This window comes from Schistocerca gregaria, chromosome X (assembly GCF_023897955.1).
Source record: "Schistocerca gregaria isolate iqSchGreg1 chromosome X, iqSchGreg1.2, whole genome shotgun sequence".
Lineage (NCBI taxonomy): Eukaryota > Metazoa > Arthropoda > Insecta > Orthoptera > Acrididae > Schistocerca > Schistocerca gregaria.
In genome coordinates this window covers 615,642,348-615,661,303 of record NC_064931.1, presented here as the reverse complement: position 1 = coordinate 615,661,303, position 18,956 = coordinate 615,642,348, and the positions used below count along the sequence as shown (strand labels likewise).

Genomic DNA, 18,956 nt, shown 5'->3' with positions numbered 1-18,956 from the left:
ACGGAAGGTGGCATTCTGCCCAACGGACAACCACGCCAACGATGATGTCAGGGCATCTGTCAAACGGGGTAGTGTTTGTCGGGTAGTCTCACATCCACAATCGCTGTGTACACAGTCACAGATGGGGCAGTATGGCACATTTACGACTCCTACCAGGCTGTCTGCGGTGGAGGGCCATGGGAAGAATGGAAGCAAGACAGTCGGAAACTAATGTGGTCCTGTGGCTTGTTTTTCGGATGTGACGACAGTTTATAGAGATCGAAACTGTATCCCGAAGACCAGGGCCAGCCGACCACGTGTAACATCAGAAAGAGAGAACCGTTATTGGGCTGTAAGGGAACGACGGTACCGTCTTAGTTCTGCACGGCAACTGGCATCTGACCTCGCAGCATCCAATGTACGTGTTGTAGCGAGGCAACCGGTATACAAAAGGCTTCGGCAGAGTGGACTTTACTGTAGGAGACCTGCTGTATGTGTAGTTCTGACGCGTCTTCACAGAAGGGAACGTCTAGATTGGAGCCGTCAAAATGACACCTGGATGGTAGAACAGTGAGTCAGTGTTTTTTTCACAGATGAGTCCCGATTTGGTGTGGAGACTGATTCTAGAGGTATTCACATCTGGAGGGAACATGGAATACAGTGTCGGGACCGAAACATTGTGGAAAGAGACTTATATCGAGGATGATACCTTATGGTGTGTGCAGGGATTATATTGACCACTCGAACACCTCTTTATGAAACTGTGCGGTTAAATCGGCAAGGTTTAAGTGATCTCTGGTGTCGTAACGAGGTCTTGGGATCTCATGTGCGGTTTTTGCAAGGTGCTGATGGACGATAGCCGGCCGCTGTGGCCGAGCGGTTCTAGGCGCTTCAGCCCGGAACTGCGCGCCTGCTGCGGTCGCAGGTTCAAATCCTGCCTCGGGCATGGATGTGTGTGATGTCCTTAGGTTAGTTAGGTTTTAGTAGTATTAAGTCTAGGGGACTGATGACCTCAGATGTTAAGTCCCATAAGGCTTAGAACCATTTCAACCATTTTTTTATGGACGATAATGCTCGACCTCATAGAGCAGGCGTGGTTGATGTCCTCTTGGAAACTGAAGATATTGCACGCATGGCATGGCCTGCTCGCTCTCCAGATTTGAATCCCATAGAGCACGCCGGATACACTAGGGAGACGGGTTGCATCACGTCAGCAGCCACCAACCATACTCCAAGACTTGCGAGCAGCGCTGCCGGCAAAATGGGCGTTATTGCCTCAACATGAGATGGATGGCATCGTTCACAGTATGCCCCGTCGTTTATCAGGCCTGTATTGCTGCCGGAGATGGTCACATCCCATACTGAACGCGTTAATCAGTTGTCATAACATGTGTGTTAATCCGTTAGGTTGGGAAAAAACGAAGAACATTTTTATCTGCCGTTATGCATACTGTAGTTGTTTCGTTCTGTGTTCTTTATATTGTTTTTACTTTACTATCATCTGATTGTACTGTTTGTAGCAAAATAAACGCAACCTTGCAAAATTTCTCTTTGTTGCCTTAATTTTGGACACCAGTGTAATACTTGGGTTTTAAATGTTTATTGTATTACTGCTGTGAACAGCATTTCCTTAATGTAATTCTTGATGTTTTTAAGTACAGGGTGTTTAAATACAAATTTATCCGGTTTCACAAAATCATATTGTTACATGAATAAAGATAGAATCTTAGAATGAATTTTAACTTACGTGTCGAAACTAAAAGTTTCCTTTGGCGCCAGTTGTAAACTGGTTGCAGCTTGCTCGCTCCTCTCACTTACTGTCCAATGTGCGAGAACATGTTGAAAACTTCATTTTTCAACAGGGCAGAGAAGCAACGCACTGACACCTGCACGTACATCATTTCGTAACACGGAGCTGCCTCAACGATGGATCGGCCGACAGGGGCATGCGGATCTCGCTTTGAGCTATTGTTTTCCAAAGTTACATGACCCCACAGTATGTGATTTTTATTGATTCCCTTCCAACAACTTTGTGTAAACCCTTACACCGCTTAGTTGCACCTGTGGATGCAGTGACTCCAGAAATGCTCGCTTAAGAATGGAAGTGGTTTGATTGTCGTCCTGATGTTTGTGACGCATCTGGTGACGAAAGTCTGCACATTTGGTAAAGGTTAACTTTGATTCTGAACTGTTCAAATGGCTCTGAGCACTATGGCACTTAACGTCTGAGATCATCAGTCCCCTAGAACTTAGAATTAATTAGACCTAACTAACCTAAGGACATCACACACATCCATGCACGAGTCAGGATTCGAACCTGCGACCGAATAGATCGCGCGGTTCCAGACTGAAGAGCCTAGAAGCTCTCGGTCACTGCGGCCGGCGTTTCTGAACGCATTTGTAAAAAGTTCCCCAGCGATGTATGTACAGATATATTTCCTTCTGAAACTGAATGGTTATTTTAAAAAGAAGAATTCCATAGTCCGATGCTTAATTTAAAATTGATCCCAAATTTCGATGGTCATTCATGCAGAAGAAATAGTTTTGTAAAATCGGGTGAAACAGTCCGTACTCTGTCCGTTTTCTGTCATTATATAAATGAAATCTGTATGGATACTGTAGGCAGCGCTTTTTACACGAATTAAATAAATAAAACTGCGCAAGAAATTATGAAAGTCATCCACACGACTATCATTCACCACTTTACATGGTATGCATGAATAGTATCATGAAAGTGAGATATCAAGTTCGAAAACAACTAATTATTAGCCATGATATAGAATATTGGTCTTAATTTTAGCAGTTGCTTATATATGTCAGTCTAAGCCTTCTGTTCGACCCAAGTCCTACGTTAAGCAAATAATAAGGAGGAAACTTCCTGTCATAACTGAAATGTAACAACGAGACGCCGTTTAGCAGCCAGAAAGCTTGGAAGTTACAGTTTCCACGTATCCTCTCCACAAAACACTACTCACAGTCCGAAGGTAGTCCGAACAATGGAATCTACGTTTATATAGTCAGGCAGGTAACCAGTACCATATGGTATGTACTGATATATTCATCCTTCTGTACTATATCAGTTTAAGGACAGACATATATGCAATCTTTTATCATGCTTATCTGTTTGCTGCCTATTCCCTATCCTATGCACTTTCAGAAAGAAAGGAAGGATAAGGTTTAAAGGGTTGACTACAAGAAGATCACTAAAGACGGAGCACGACCTCGGATTTTATTAATATTTGGAAGGATGTCAGCCGTGTTCTTTTCTAAGGAACGATCGCGGCATTCGTTTTATAAACCTGAATGCCTGGAACTTTGAATTCTGTCCCCTGCGAATGCGGTAGAGTATGCTAATCACTACAACACGGAATGAGCAGTTTTATATGTCAAGCTTTCTCATTATGTATGTAATAAGATGTAGAAGTTTTATGTGTAACGAAAATATTGAAAAAATCAGAGATGTATCTTCAAAACCGGAGAGACAGAATCCATTTGTAAACTGCAAAACAAACGCACCGAAAGCGGAAGTGGTTCAACGTTGTGTAAGCCGACGGTAAGACATCTTGACCGGTTCGGTGCGTGGGGAGGGGGTGGGGAGGGGGCGGGGGAAGGAGCCTTCGCAGTGTGAATGTGAATTTGAGAGCAGCTCTTGCACTTGATGTCGTTGTTGCTCACATCATAACGAGAATTTATCTCAGGAAGTATGTACTATGCAGCTTTCACTGTCTCAGTAGTAATTTGTAATTCATATTTCCCAGGAGATGTCTACCAAACCGTACGTTGGTGCTCCGTGAGTTTCCCTTTGTTCACAGGATGATATCAAGTTCATTGTGACACTAAAGCGTTCACACACATCTGTAGGTGTAATGTGTGGTGTCGAAAATGCAGAAAGAATAAGCAGAATGCTACTGCAGGACAAAAAATATTATTTTTTTTAGTTAGTACTCATTACTGATAGAGAAATGTAATTTAATGATACATTGGAGTCATTGGGGCTGTTTCTTTGATCAGTCTCTAGCATTGCCCATTTATCCACCACGTATTACCTCAGTTAATCTTTTTTTTCGTCTGTCTACGACTCGCTTGTAACCGAGTGATATGAAATATTGGCTAACACACTGGACCCGCATTGGAAAGGATCGAGGATTAAATCCCCGTCTGGTAGTTCTGAGTTAGATTTCCTGCTGTTTCCTGACCTGTTCATCCTATGAGTGCTTGTGGCCCTTCGGTAATATCCTCGTCGTCCACGGGACGTTAAAAACTAATCTTTGAACTTTCCTTCCTTCCGTAGGTAATACCAGTACTTATCTCAGCGCTCTTCTCAGAATTTTTTCTATGTTTCCAATAAATACAACTCAGAGACAATTTCAAAATCAGGGACAGTATTCATAAGCGTTAAATGACGTGTTTATTAACCACTTCCTTCATGGATGAGTTACATTTCCTCAGTATTCTCACAACGAAGCTCAATCTAGTAAGTCGCTTCTTCTGGGAAAGAAATATGTGGTCATTCCCTATGAATTCCTTCCGGATGGGTAACCCGTAATGGTAATGTTTGACTGGTGTGTCTGTTTCAATTACTTTACCTGTGACGATTTAGCTACACAAGAGCTTCAATGGATTGGAAATAACAGCCAACTAGTTGCAAAATACAGGATTATTAAACCTTGACCATGGATCCCACAGTTTCAAAACCGTCTTCTTCAAAATGTATTGGAGTTAGAATCACATTAGCTACATCCAATGAGGGAGTCATTGACTCTGTCTAGTATATGTGCGTGTCATGCACTTAATCACACATGGTGGGGCCTTTTCATCCGTTTACGAGAATTCCATTCCGTTTGATGACAACGCCAATTAGATTACTTTTGGTTGCATATAGCGTCAAACTACACTCCTAGAAATTGAAATAAGAACACCGTGAATTCATTGTCCCAGGAAGGGGAAACTTTATTGACACATTCCTGGGGTCAGATACATCACATGATCACACTGACAGAACCACAGGCACATAGACACAGGCAACAGAGCATGCTCAATGTCGGCACTAGTACAGTGTATATCCACCTTTCGCAGCAATGCAGGCTGCTATTCTCCCATGGAGACGATCGTAGAGATGCTGGATGTAGTCCTGTGGAACGGCTTGCCATGCCATTTCCACCTGGCGCCTCAGTTGGACCAGCGTTCGTGCTGGACGTGCAGACCGCGTGAGACGACGCTTCATCCAGTCCCAAACATGCTCAATGGGGGACAGATCCGGAGATCTTGCTGGCCAGGGTAGTTGACTTACACCTTCTAGAGCACGTTGGGTGGCACGGGATACATGCGGACGTGCATTGTCCTGTTGGAACAGCAAGTTCCCTTGCCGGTCTAGGAATGGTAGAACGATGGGTTCGATGACGGTTTGGATGTACCGTGCACTATTCAGTGTCCCCTCGACGATCACCAGAGGTGTACGGCCAGTGTAGGAGATCGCTCCCCACACCATGATGCCGGGTGTTGGCCCTGTGTGCCTCGGTCGTATGCAGTCCTAATTGTGGTGCTCACCTGCACGGCGCCAAACACGCATACGACCATCATTGGCACCAATGCAGAAGCGACTCTCATCGCTGAAGACGACACGTCTCCATTCGTCCCTCCATTCACGCCTGTCGCGACACCACTGGAGGCGGGCTGCACGATGTTGGGGTGTGAGCGGAAGACGGCCTAACGGTGTGCGGGACCGTAGCCCAGCTTCATGGAGACGGTTGTGAATGGTCCTCGCCAATACCCCAGGAGCAACAGTGTCCTTAATTTGCTGGGAAGTGGCGGTGCGGTCCCCTACGGCACTGTGTAGGATCCTACGGTCTTGGCGTGCATCCGTGCGTCGCTGCGGTCCGGTCCCAGGTCGACGGGCACGTGCACCTTCCGCCGACCACTGGCGACAACATCGATGTACTGTGGAGACCTCCCGCACCACGTGTTGAGCAATTCGGCGGTACGTCCACCCGGCCTCCCGCATGCCCACTATACACCCTCGCTCAAAGTCCGTCAACTGCACATACGGTTCACGTCCAAGCTGTCGCGGCATGCTACCAGCGTTAAAGACTGCGATGGAGCTCCGTATGCCACGGCAAACTGGCTGACACTGACGGCGGCGGTGCACAAATGCTGCGCAGCTAGCGCCATTCGACGGCCAACACCGCAGTTCCTGGTGTGTCCGCTGTGCTGTGCGTGTGATCATTGCTTGTACAGCCCTCTCGCAGTGTCCGGAGCAAGTATGGTGGGTCTGACACACCGGTGTCAATGTGTTCTTTTTTCCATTTCCAGCAGTGTATAACCCTTTGGCCTTATGTTCATCATCTAAAGATGTTCCTTCATTTATTATATATTATTATTATTTATTAAAGTGGCATCGGCCTTGCAGCAGTGGTATCACCTGTTCTCGTCAGATTGCCGAAGTTAAGCACTGTTAGGTTTGGCTAGCACTAGGATGGGTGATCGTGCAGGCTGCCGAGCGCTACTGGATAGCGTGGTGCACTCTGTTCTTGTCAGGCCAATTGAGGAGCTATTTGATTGACAAGTAGCGGTTCCGATCACAAAAACTGACAACGGCTGGGAGAGCAGTGTGCTGACCACATGCCCCTCCACATCCGCACCTAGTGACGTCTATAATCTGAGGATGACACGGAGTTCGGTCGGTATCGTTGGCCCTTTCAAGGCCGTTTCGGATGAAGTTCAGCTGATGTGTTAATATAATCCTCCTGCATACTTGGTCATCTCTGAAATGCCTAAGATCCTTACTGGTATTTTTTAAGTGGTCGTTCATATATTTTGAAGACCAAATTAGGTACACAACAAATCATCAGAATTATTTACAATACGTCAAATAAAGTGTCCGCTGTAGGATACAATGGTAACAATGAACTTAAAATAAAATTGTTGAGCTATTTGCTTTTACGTGGCACAGACCAGAGAGTTGGGCAACAGGTAACACCAAAGCTTACTTGCATTGGAAATACACTCCTGAAGGCAACGCTACAGTATATCTAGCATGGATCATATGCGAAATGACCCTGTACGTAGGCATGTGGATGTTGAGATGACAATAAAATAGATAATTAAAGTGAAACGTCTATTTCGGCAGGGACACTTACAAATGACGATCAGAAGTAGACGACTGAAAACCATATATGAGTGAGTACTTCCTGACAGGGGGAGTCGATGGCGTCCACCTAAAATCTAGTATGAAGGCTTTTGTGATGTGATGGCTGAAACAGCAAAACGAGAAGAAGAATGTAAGATAAGAGGATATACAAATTGTAAACGCCAACTGATACCTAGACATCTGGGCAGCAGAACTACGCTCTTAGTGTCTAAGAAATTTGCTGCTTAATAACTTTATCTTAAAATTTTGGATTCACTCAGTGAGCATAATATCATAACACAAACCGTTTAATTTTGTAGCGTCGACGCCTTTTTGCATTAACTCCTTTCTCGCGACCATTTTATTAACACAGAGAGATGCAGCTTTCTTATTTTTCTGCTGTGCGCCAAGCACGTACACAACTTTCAGTGGGAATCTCTCCAGTTTTGCAGCGCACTTGGCATGCAAATTGCGATTAGTCACAAAAATGTTCAAACAGATTTTAAGACCTTTCTCTCGGGAGTAAGTGTCTCAAGCGTGCCGGCTGATTTTGCGTACGGTCTAATTCTACACTGATAAGAAAGGGGAAGGCAGTACTTTCTCAGGAGAAATTTCTTGCGCTGACTGCAGAGAAAAATACTCAGGCAAGAACTGAGAGCGGGAGGTTAATCGGTTTTCCACATTAACTTCAAGGACACTGTGCCGGAAAGGAAAGGTGCGCTTAAGGAAAACGAAAATAAACCATCTCATCTAATCAAAGGACAAGCGCATCGAGGTTATGGAATTGCTGTATGTTACGATGAAACTGACTGATTTTTCAGAAAATCTCATTTACAGGTTATACTTCAAATGTACCTCTAACAAATAAAATTACACATACAAATATCTCTGCAAGATTTTAGTTACAGACTACAGGTTATACTAAAACGTGAGTCTTGCATATTAAGAGCCTACGCTAGCTTGAGCGTATGATTAAATGTCACAGCAACTGTTTTCATTTGTAGATCAAACTGCAGCACAAGCAAGGAGGAGACTGTGGTTTGTCTGAGGTGTTTTCCTTACTATCGAGGAGAAGTCGTGGGCATAACAACGATATTCGTATCGGAGCTTTGAGTATGATGTGGACATGTATCAAGCCTTCTGAGTGTGAAGATCGGTGTTGGAGATACAAGACACAGACTTAAGATAATCTCGGGGCAACGTTTTGTAGCACGAAGTTTTTTACATGTATCACGGGCACAGGTGTACCACCAAAGAATTTACGTAGGTAGGAGGACTAGAACGAAGTCACCTTGCCTTGTGAGGACTTATGGTTACAAAGGCTGATAGTAGCAGCCAGTAAAATAGCATGCTTACTACATTGACCTCCAACACCTAACCTTTGAATGAACTAGTGGTTCTTTCAAAGCATGACTCGCATAAGAAAGGAAAACTCTTCCCCAAAATGTTGCAAACATGCTTTTAGTGCATCGAAATTCAATGATATTATTTTAGTGTTCTGCACTTGCACCATCTGAACGTTACCTTTAGGCGCTAATTTGAAGAATATAGTTAATATCGAAACACGTTAATATACTGTGGACTACTAATTTCAGAGATGCGCTGAGTTCCTACGGCTGAATTTCATAAATGTCATGACACACTCCCATATGATAAAGAAAGACTAAATATTATATTGTAATGTTCAGTCAATACACACTCAAACTACAGATGACTGCACACGTAAATAAATTGTATAAAATTCACAGCATACTTTAGACAGGCGATAAATTATCATATCAGTTAGAGTTAAATCAGATGACATCAAGCTCCATCTCGTCACGAAACTCCTGGCTCTAATATATCAAAAGAGTCATGCCCTTTACTAACAAAATTTTAGAGTTCTTAGAAGAAAAGTGGTAATCATCCGGCAATGTTATTTTTAAACGACAAAGATGAAGTGTGATATAGTCTCTAATGGGACGCTGATTCCAGAAGGGTAGGAAAGAATCGACCGTGTCCTTGAAGAAACCTTCCTAACAGCCGGCCGCGGTGGTCTCGCGGTTCTAGGCGCGCAGTCCGGAACCGTGGGACTGCTACGGTCGCAGGTTCGAATCCTGCCTCGGGCATGGATGTGTGTGATGTCCTTAGGTTAGTTAGGTTTAAGTAGTTCTAAGTTCTAGGGGACTAATGACAACACCAGTTGAGTCCCATAGTGCTCAGAGCCATTTGAACCATTTTGAACCTTCCTAACATGCGTCAGAAACGATTTTAAAGTAAACTACGAAATCAGCATGACCACTCTTGCTTAATACTTCGTAAACATTGGGTCACATTGCTCAGTTCCAGTTTTGGTTAAGCATCCATGTATCAGCTAATATAACGGAAGCCCCGTAAACATCTACAGTGATAATGACGCTCTCTCCACAGCAGCGACAATGAAAGTTCGTACCTGTTGGAGGAAGTCTAGAGGTTTGCTGGAGACAATAGGGTATTGATTTTACGAGGACTGGTATGATGTTGCTAATACGTCTTCGCCGTTAATGAAGCTGCAGTAATGAGCGACGCACATAGCTCAGGTTTCGGTTTTGCAAGAGGCAGAGATGTCTACAGCTAGCGAGAAAACCAGTGGTAACCACTTCTCCTTCTTTTACTTTTACATTTGTCCCGTTTCTACAGAGGCTCCAAATTCTCAACTGTTGCGTTTCTGAAATTGAATGTCCGCACCTTTTGAACTGCTAGCTTGCCAGCCTGTCTTTCTCTCTCAATCAGAGATTAACATAATCTATAGACAGGGACTACCAGTTCTTGAATTTGTGTCTGCGTACGACTTAATCACTTAGCTACGTGGCTATCTGTTGTCATACACCTAGATGGTTATAGATTTGGCACAGAAGTTGACTGGCATTTGTTTAATGTGCTAGAGAAAATCTCCAAGCTACGTTTGTTCCACATTAACTTAGATAACGCAAAAAGAGATACTTCAATAAACATCTAACTGGAGAGATATAGGTGAAGTAAAACAGAATATTCTCGACTTTACAACGAAGGAAATTATTTGGAGACCAGTTAATAATACACGGAAAGCAAGCGGATCCAAGGTGAAGAATACATGAACGATTCGTCGCAAAACACCATCAATGAACAGTAGTCGGGACAGAGACTAGACCACAGTGAAGGGGAGTGACGAACAGTGACAAGGATTGTGACAAAGAACGGTAGAAGTAATGCGAGACATGTGATTTCAGAACTCAGTGAGCATCTCGAACAATGTGTTATTGCAGTAGCAATCCTACGAAAGATGCCTGAAGGAAGACAGGTGGTTGGCAGAAGCAAAGGTTCAAAAAATGGCTCTGAGCACTATGGGACTTAACTTCTGTGGTCATCAGTCCCCTAGAACTTAGAACTACTTAAACCTAACTAACCTAAGGACATCACACACATCCATGCCCGAGGCAGGATTCGAACCTGCGAGCGTAGCAGTCGCGCGGTTCCGGACTGCGCGCCTAGAACCGCTAGACCACCGCGGCCGGCGCAGAAGCAAAGACAAGAACGTAATAATATGAAGAAAATAGCACCAAGAACCTACAACATGGATTGTGGTGACATGGTCTGATGAGGTCATTATTTACGTAGGGCTTCATATCTGTTCTCGGCTTACGGAAGTAAACTGAACACTACTTCCACGAATTACGCAACATTCTCTAGTCGTGTTCGTTAGTTCCACACAGTTGCCCTCAAACCTGAGGGATATTTCTTTGCCATACTAATCAAACATAAGTGATTCAATTACTTTAAATGTCTGTGCGATATCTGTATAGACGGGTTACACAAAAAAGGTATACGCTCATTAAAATTGTCTAGAGCCCTATTCGGCATTCACAATAGTCTCAACCTCTCTGGAGAACGATTCGTATAACTATTAAGTTGGTGTCAGTGGAATTTCAGCCATTCCTCACAAGAAGTTGTTCGAAGTCTGCGTGAGATGCTGGATGGGGACAGCAGACCTTTAACTGATCTGCGAACACAGACAACAGCGATTAAATAATATAATAGAAAGATGTTATTTGAAGCCTGTTTAATACGCTGAATGCCACGAGGTCGACGGCGTCCACAGCAGAGCCTCAGGCCTGACGTCTGGCGGTGAAACATCATCACAAAGCGTGCGGCACTCAACATGTTAACGCTACGTGTCTCCACCAGTAGGTTCAAGTTTTATTCCACTGTTATGTTTGGCAGGCAATATTTTCATATGAAGCTTATATCCGATCATGGCAGCAAAAACAGTAGCTCTAGATATCCCAAGTAGAATTTAATGTTCATATCAGGAGCGCAGCAATTAAGGCGACACTAACAATATGCCCTTTCGCGAAGATTATAAGTTGTGATGCGACGGTACATCAATAAAACATTACCAAGATAACAGATATTCTGGCAGCTTAGAAAACTTTTAGTGGTGTGGTGTTTAGGGATGTTTTAGTGATGTTGGCTTGTAGAAAATAAAGTAACGCTAAATCACAATAAGACAGTTTTTACAGTTTCTGAAACACAATTCAACAAAACATACATAGAATGGGCATATGAGTAGTGAGAACGAACAGTTCCTATTTCTAGGTGTTCAGATAGATAGCAAACTGTCGTGGAAAGCCCATGTTCAGGAATTTGGTCAAAGTCTTAATGCTGCCATTTTTGCTATTAGAACAGCAGCTGAAGTAAGTGATAATTCGACACGGAAAGCAGTTCACTTTGCTTATTCTCATTCTCTCATGCCGTATGATATTTTATTTTGGGGTAAATCTTGCTATTCGCAAATGGTATTTTTCGCTCAGGAACGGGCGGTTCAGACAACAAGTGGTGTAAGTTCGCGAATCTCTTGTCAAGCCCTGTTCATTAGTATGGATGTTCTGACATTGGCCTATCAGTATATATATTCTTTAAAGTCACTTCTGGTGAACAATATGAGATTATTTCCAAAAATTAGCAGCTTGCACTCAGTTAATACTACGCAGAAATCCAATCTACATATGGATCGCACTTCCCTAGCTTTTGTGCATAAAAGCGTGCAGTATTCTGCTGCATTCATTTTCAATAAGCTACCACAAGAATTCAAAAATCTTAGTAGTAATCCACTTGCTTTCAAATCCAAACTGAAGAGTTTCCTCATGGGTCACTCCTTCTATTCTTTCGAGGAGTTCCTTGAAAAATTAAGCTAATTCCTATGTTACATTGTTGCTTCTGGTTATATAAAGCTTGTCGTCTTTTTAGGATTCATAATCATTTTATTTTATCTATTATTACTTTTCTGCTGTAATTTCATGTACTGGCACGTTCCATGACCATGAAAATTTGCTCCTATGGACGTAGACATGGAAAATAAAAAAAAATAAAAATACGAGGGGAAAATCAAGTACAAAACAACAACGTCAGTGCGTTATACGTTAGTAAGTAAACTGTCTACGAAAATTACTTGTTTGCAACATTTTTTTGTTACGTAAGAGTATGATGATGGTCTTAAGTTGTTAGCAGACTCAGACTGCAACTTACATCGTTGATGAGGTCGCGTAGCCGATCGAGGCGGTCTTCCAGGGAGGCGGAGCTCCTCCTAGTGGGCAGGTATCTGGCCTGCGCCACGCTCATCACCAGCATCACGACGAGAACCAGCACCAAAGCCTTGCGCTGCGAAAACATCTGCAAACAACAAATACCGTCTAAGCTGTGGTACGCAGCCTGAATGAGATTTTTCTATGAAAGCTATAATAGACATTAACTACCGTCAAAGAAAGTACAAGATTTGCACAACACTGGCCAGCTGAGTCAGAGACAGCTCGCTAGTATCCCATGAGGTTTCAGTCTTGCAGTCGGATGACGTCGGCATCTTGCCACGATATTTCGGCTGATAAATATTCAGCCATCTTCAGGTGAGTTTTACACTATAACGCAATGTAAATCTTACATCAGTAGAGGTGGTTGATGTTCTCTTGGAAACGGAAGACTTTGCACGCATGGCATGGCTTGCTCGCTCTCCCGATTTGAATCCCATGGAGCATGTATGAGATGCATTATGGAGACGGGTAGTATCACGTGAGCATCCACCAACCACTCTCCAAGACTTGCGATCAGTTCCGCAGGAAGAATGGGTGTTTTTGCCTCAACATGAGATTGATGACATGATTTACAGCATGCTCCGTCGTTGTCAGGCATGTACTGCTTCCAGAGGTGGTCACACCCCATATTTAGCACATTAACCAGTTTTTGGAAAAAATCCGTTAACTTGGAAAAAACTAAGAACATTTTTGTCTAACGTTATGAACGTTGCAGTTGTTTACGTTCTGTATCCTTTACCTTGTTTCTACTTACTATCACCTCTTTATACTGTTTTGTGGCAAAATAAACGCAACCTTACAAAATTGCAATTTGTTACTTTAATTTAGGACTCTAGTGTATTTAGGTAAATAACGGAAAACCTAAATCTGGATGGCCACACGGGGATTTGAAGAGTCGTCCTCCCTAACGTGAGTCTATTGTGGTGTTACTGATTCAGATTATCCCACACCTGTCTGAGACGTAATCTGAGAATGACTTGAATGTGTTATAAACTAGGAAGACTATAAGATTTTTTGAATACATCTTTTATCTTTTGTTGCCAAAATTATCCTTTTCTCTACTAATAGTTACATGCCTTCTTGCTCCCGGAAATGTGTTACCTACATAATTCTTTCTGCGACTTTTTGACTATTTCCGCTCCATTCTTAAATGCTAGATATTTACGCAATTTGTACGAAAAGTATTTATGTATAAGGTGGTAACCTGCATTGTTGTCTTTATAGAGAGCCGACCGCTGTGGCGGAGCTGTTCTAGGCGCGACCGCTACTGTCGCAGGTTCGAACCCTGCCTCGGGCATGGACGTGTGTGATGTCCTTAGCTTAGTTAGGTTTAAGTAGTTCTAAGTTCTAGGCGACTGATGACCTCGGATGTTAAGTCCCATAGTGCTCATAGCCATTTGAAACATTTTGTCTTATAGAGCGTACTTTTACCCATTCTTGTTCGATGACGACTACATTATTTGTTAAATCAATGTTAACCTGCCTAAGTAGTGATATACTCCTGGCAGTTTCATTTTTCAAGTTGACGTATTCTTAATTTTTTGTCGTATATGTTCTTCGCTATTACATATTATTAGTAGATACTCTAAAACACTACAAAAATGTTAGTACATATTGCTTCAAACCTTATAATAAAATTATGCTGTTCAAAATTTAATTGTTTACTCATAAAACAGCAAAGCAAGAAAAAAAGCTCCTAGGGTTGTTTTTAGTTCAGCTGGATACTCGTTAAATAAGCTATAGACGTCTAAAAATCTGTGGTATAAACAGTTTTTTGGTTTCATATTCAGTGTAATCTCTGCAATCACTTGGGGTAATTTTAGCAGTCAGAGAAAATCTAATTGAAGCTAAATAGACCGGGACACGGACTGCAGTTCTCTCTAACAAGATTAAATTAGATTCCTTTATATTTATGAACAGTATTCGAGAGGAAAAGATTGCAGTCACCATCCTACCAACCTGCTTTACATTTTTTTTTTTTTTTTAGTTTTCCATGCGACTGCGCGTCTAGTTTCCTCAACAAGTCCAGGGTAGAGTCCTTCATATCCCTGAGCCAGTGTTCCATTTCTAATGAACTCAAAGTATAACAGTAACCTTCATTTCTTTTCACGAAAGAAGACTACTACTCATTACCACGAAGCTCCTTTCGTGATGAAAATCCGCTTTGTTCGAAAAAGAAATCATTTCTGCACCATAGGTACCGTGAAGAAATAAAAGCGAATCGATAGTAATGAAAGAAATAGTTACTCTTCCTCAGATGAAATGTTCTGTAGGAAAGGTGATTAGAAAGCTTGGGAGACAGTAATCACGAGCACATTCGCTTCGCGAGTTTCTGGTAGCTGGAGTCTGGAGAAGGCAGTGAGAGCGTCCGCGAGAAAATACGCCTGCCTCGAGCAGAGAATTTAGGTCTGCACTTAGCAACCTCCGGAAGATCCATTTCCTCTGCAAGCCGAGATTTTCTATAAAGTACTCCCGTTAAGTACGCAGCGCGCCTGGCACGTGTTTGTGAATGGACTACTGCTGTTAAACGCGTCACTAAAGGGTTTTGACGAGTGTAATTAAGAGATGTAAGTGAATTAGGTAGCGCGCATGAGGAAGAGCAAATAACGTATAATGACGGATCTGCAGCACTGCTAGAAATTTAAAATGTCGTCGAGCGAAGTGGCACGAAGCTGAAAAAGGGAACCACTAATGACAATGAATGCACTAGCTTCAGCCTCGTAGTCTACTTTACTACCGCATCCGGCATCTCTCTAGGCTGACTAGATGTTTTAAGATAAGCTTGTTGCCATGAGTCCATGAAAACCTCTTTGATGATTATGAGCAACAACAATGGAATGTATGTTCTCATAATCCCAAATGTGCTTATTGGAACTGCTCATCACCGACAGAATTGCAGTAAGTCTTGTTGTTGTTGTGGTCTTCAGTCCTGAGACCGGTTTGATGCAGCTCTCCATGCTACTCTATCCTGTGCAAGCTTCTTCATATCCCAGTACCTACTGCAAGCTGCATCCTTCTGAATCTGCTTAGTGTGTTCATCCCTTGGTCTCCCTCTACGATTTTTACCCTCCACGCTGCCCTCCAATACTAAATTGGTGATCCCTTGATGCCTCAGAACATGTCCTACCAACCGATCCCTTCTTCTGGTCAAGTTGTGCCACAGACTTCTCTTCTCCCCAATCCTATTCAATACTTCCTCATTAGTTATGTGATCTACCCATCTAATCTTCAGCATTCTTCTGTAGCACCACATTTCGAAAGCTTCTATTCTCTTCTTGTCCAAACTATTTATCGTCCATGTTTCACTTCCATACATGGCTACACTCCATACAAATACTTTCAGAAATGACTTCCTGACACTTAAATCTATACTCGATGTTAACAAATTTCTCTTCTTCAGAAACGATTTCCTTGCCATTGCCAGTCTACATTTTATATCCTCTCTACTTCGACCATCATCAGTTATTTTGCTCCCCAAATAGCAAAATTCCTTTACTACTTTAAGTGTCTCATTTCCTAATCTAATTCCCTCAGCATCACCCGACTTAATTCGACTACATTCCATTATCCTCGTTTTGCTTTTGTTGATGTTCATCTTATATCCTCTTTTCAAGACACTATCCATTCCGTTCAACTGCTCTTCCAAGTCCTTTGCTGTCTCTGACAGAATTACGATGTCATCGGCGAACCTCAAAGTTTTTCTTTCTTCTCCATGGATTTTAATTCCTACTCCAAATTTTTCTTTTGTTTCCTTCACTGCTTGCTCAATATACAGATTGAATAACATCGGTGAGAGACTACAACCCTGTCTTAATCCCTTCCCAACCGCTGCTTCCCTTTCATTTCCCTCGACTCTTATTACTGTCATCTGGTTTCTGTACAAATTGTAAAGAACCTTTCACTCCCTGTATTTTACCCCTGCCTCCTTTAGAATTTGAAAGAGAGTACTCCAGTCAGCATTGTCAAAAGCTTTCTCTAAGTCTACAAATGCTAGAAACGTAGGTTTGCCTTTCCTTAATCTAGCTTCTAAGATACGTCGTAGGGTCAGTATTGCCTCACGTGTTCCAAAATTGCTACGGAATCCAAACTGATCTCCCCCGAGGTCGGCTTCTACTAGTTTTTCCATTCGTCTGTAAAGAATTCGCGTTAGTATTTTGCAGGTGTGACTTATTAAACTGATAGTTCGATAATTTTCACATCTGTCAACACCTGCTTTCTTTGGGATTGGAATTATTATATTCTTTTTGAAGTCTGAGGGTATTTCACCTGTCTCGTACATCTTGCTCACCAGATGGAAGAGTTTTGTCAGGACTGGCTCTCCCACAGCCGTCAGTAGTTCTAATGGAATGTTGTCTACTCCCGGGGCCTTGTTCCGACTCAGGTCGGATAAGATATACACGTATAAGCCAGCATCATTAACATTCTGATGATGATTTTCATATTTCGTTTAGGGATCAGCATCACATACGTAAACAACGAGGAACAGTAAATGCTTGGAAGTAGAATAACAACGGACTACATTCCTGCAGATGGCAGTCATTCACTACGTTTCATGACGAGGATGGGAAGGAAACAGCGCCCGTGACTGGTGCTTCATTACTGCCAGAATGATTACGGTACCCTTATCACACACAATAGATCTGAATAGATCTGCAAGCCACTAATTTTAAATGAAAGAATCTATGCTTGAATGTAATTATCAAATTACTCGAAAAAGAAAGAAATTATTGGTAGTAGAACCAACACAAATCTGACAGCATTGTTTCCATTAGAAAACATTTCCTGGAAATATCACAGTTGTTCAAAGAGTTCAAGCTATTTAAAGGATCGTATAAAAAAACACTTGAACAACTATCGCATAATGTAAGGTCATGGAAAAACAGAGAGTTAACAGGTTATATTCTGGAAATTGCTCCGAAGACTATATAATAAAATCTGGGAGAAGCTTCGTTCAGGGGCCCACGTGCACCTGAAGGATTATTCACTTCGATGAGTATTGTAAAGCTACGCGCAGGCAGGAAGACTGCCACAAAAAGCTTGAAGAAAGTAGTATTCTTCTATCTTTACGATCATAGTGAAAAATGAAATATATATTTAACAATGAAAACACAAAACTACTGATATTATAAAATATTTCGATTAACGATAATCGGCATACAAGGCCATCATGAGGCAAATGTTAAGAAGCTTTTTAACTACTCTGTGAACGGTATTACGCACGTAACATGAGTTGGGATTGTCACAGAGCAAAAATCATCTTTGACAGTCAAATCATGACATAGTGAAAAACGCTGAAGTGTGAAGGGACGTGGGTGAAAAGATTGCTTGCGCTGGTGAGCCAAATTAGGTTACGGGTCCAAATTCTGTAAGAGCTAAATAGAAACTTGCCTTAGATTCATATTATTAAAACATAAGGCATCGCCTTATGAAATATAATGGTTCAAATGGCTCTGAGCACTATGGGACTTAACATCTGTGGTCATCAGTCCCCTAGAACTTAGAATTACTTAAACCTAACTAACCTAAGGACATCACACACATCCATGCCCGAGGCAGGATTCGAAGCTGCGACCGTAGCAGTCGCACGGTTCCTGACTGCGCGCCTAGAACCGCGAGACCACCGCGGCCGGCGTGAAATATAATGGTTGCGAATCATATTGTGGTCTCTATATCTTGACAGAAATTTGAATTTAGTTCTATACGAACAGTAAATCGTACAAAGCCTTTTACTACAACTTCTTAGACATTACAGCACGCTTAAAACTGTGAGTTATACTAAGTAGACTGAAAGAAACAAAAAGAATAAATCACGAAAATGCTTGAAATAGAAAAACCAAAAATTAGGAACAATTTTGAACAGATGATACGCAAGATTCGTCAGTGTTATCTGAACTTACTGACTACACGTTCTCATCTTTCAAAAACTTGCAGTATTACACCTTTCCCTTTAAGTGTGATTTTAAGTAGTAGTCTTTACGATGTTGCCAGTTCACATTTGATTGAGCGAGGTGGCGCAGTGGTTAGCACACTGAACTCGCATTTGTGAGGACGACGGTTTAATTCCGCGTCCGGCCATCCTGATTTAGGTTTTCCGTGATGTCCCTAAACCGCTCCAGGCAATTGACTGGATGGTTCCTTCCCCGCCTTTCCCTAATCCGACGAGACCGATGACCTCTCTGTTTGGTCTCTTCCCCAAAACAACCCTAACCCCCAGTTCACATTTAGCTCTGATCCACACTTATTAAATATTTTGCGACATACACACATTC

General features: G+C 42.4%; 1 protein-coding gene across 1 annotated transcript in view; it reads right to left on the bottom strand.

Annotated features, from left to right (window-relative positions):
- Positions 1-18,956, bottom strand: part of LOC126298899 (uncharacterized) — a 74,854-nt gene that overhangs the window by 11,426 nt on the left and 44,472 nt on the right. Inside the window, exon 2 of the mRNA XM_049990437.1 lies at positions 12,629-12,772. Coding sequence (XP_049846394.1) covers positions 12,629-12,772 — 144 coding nt within the window. The remainder of the gene's footprint in view (positions 1-12,628; positions 12,773-18,956) is intronic.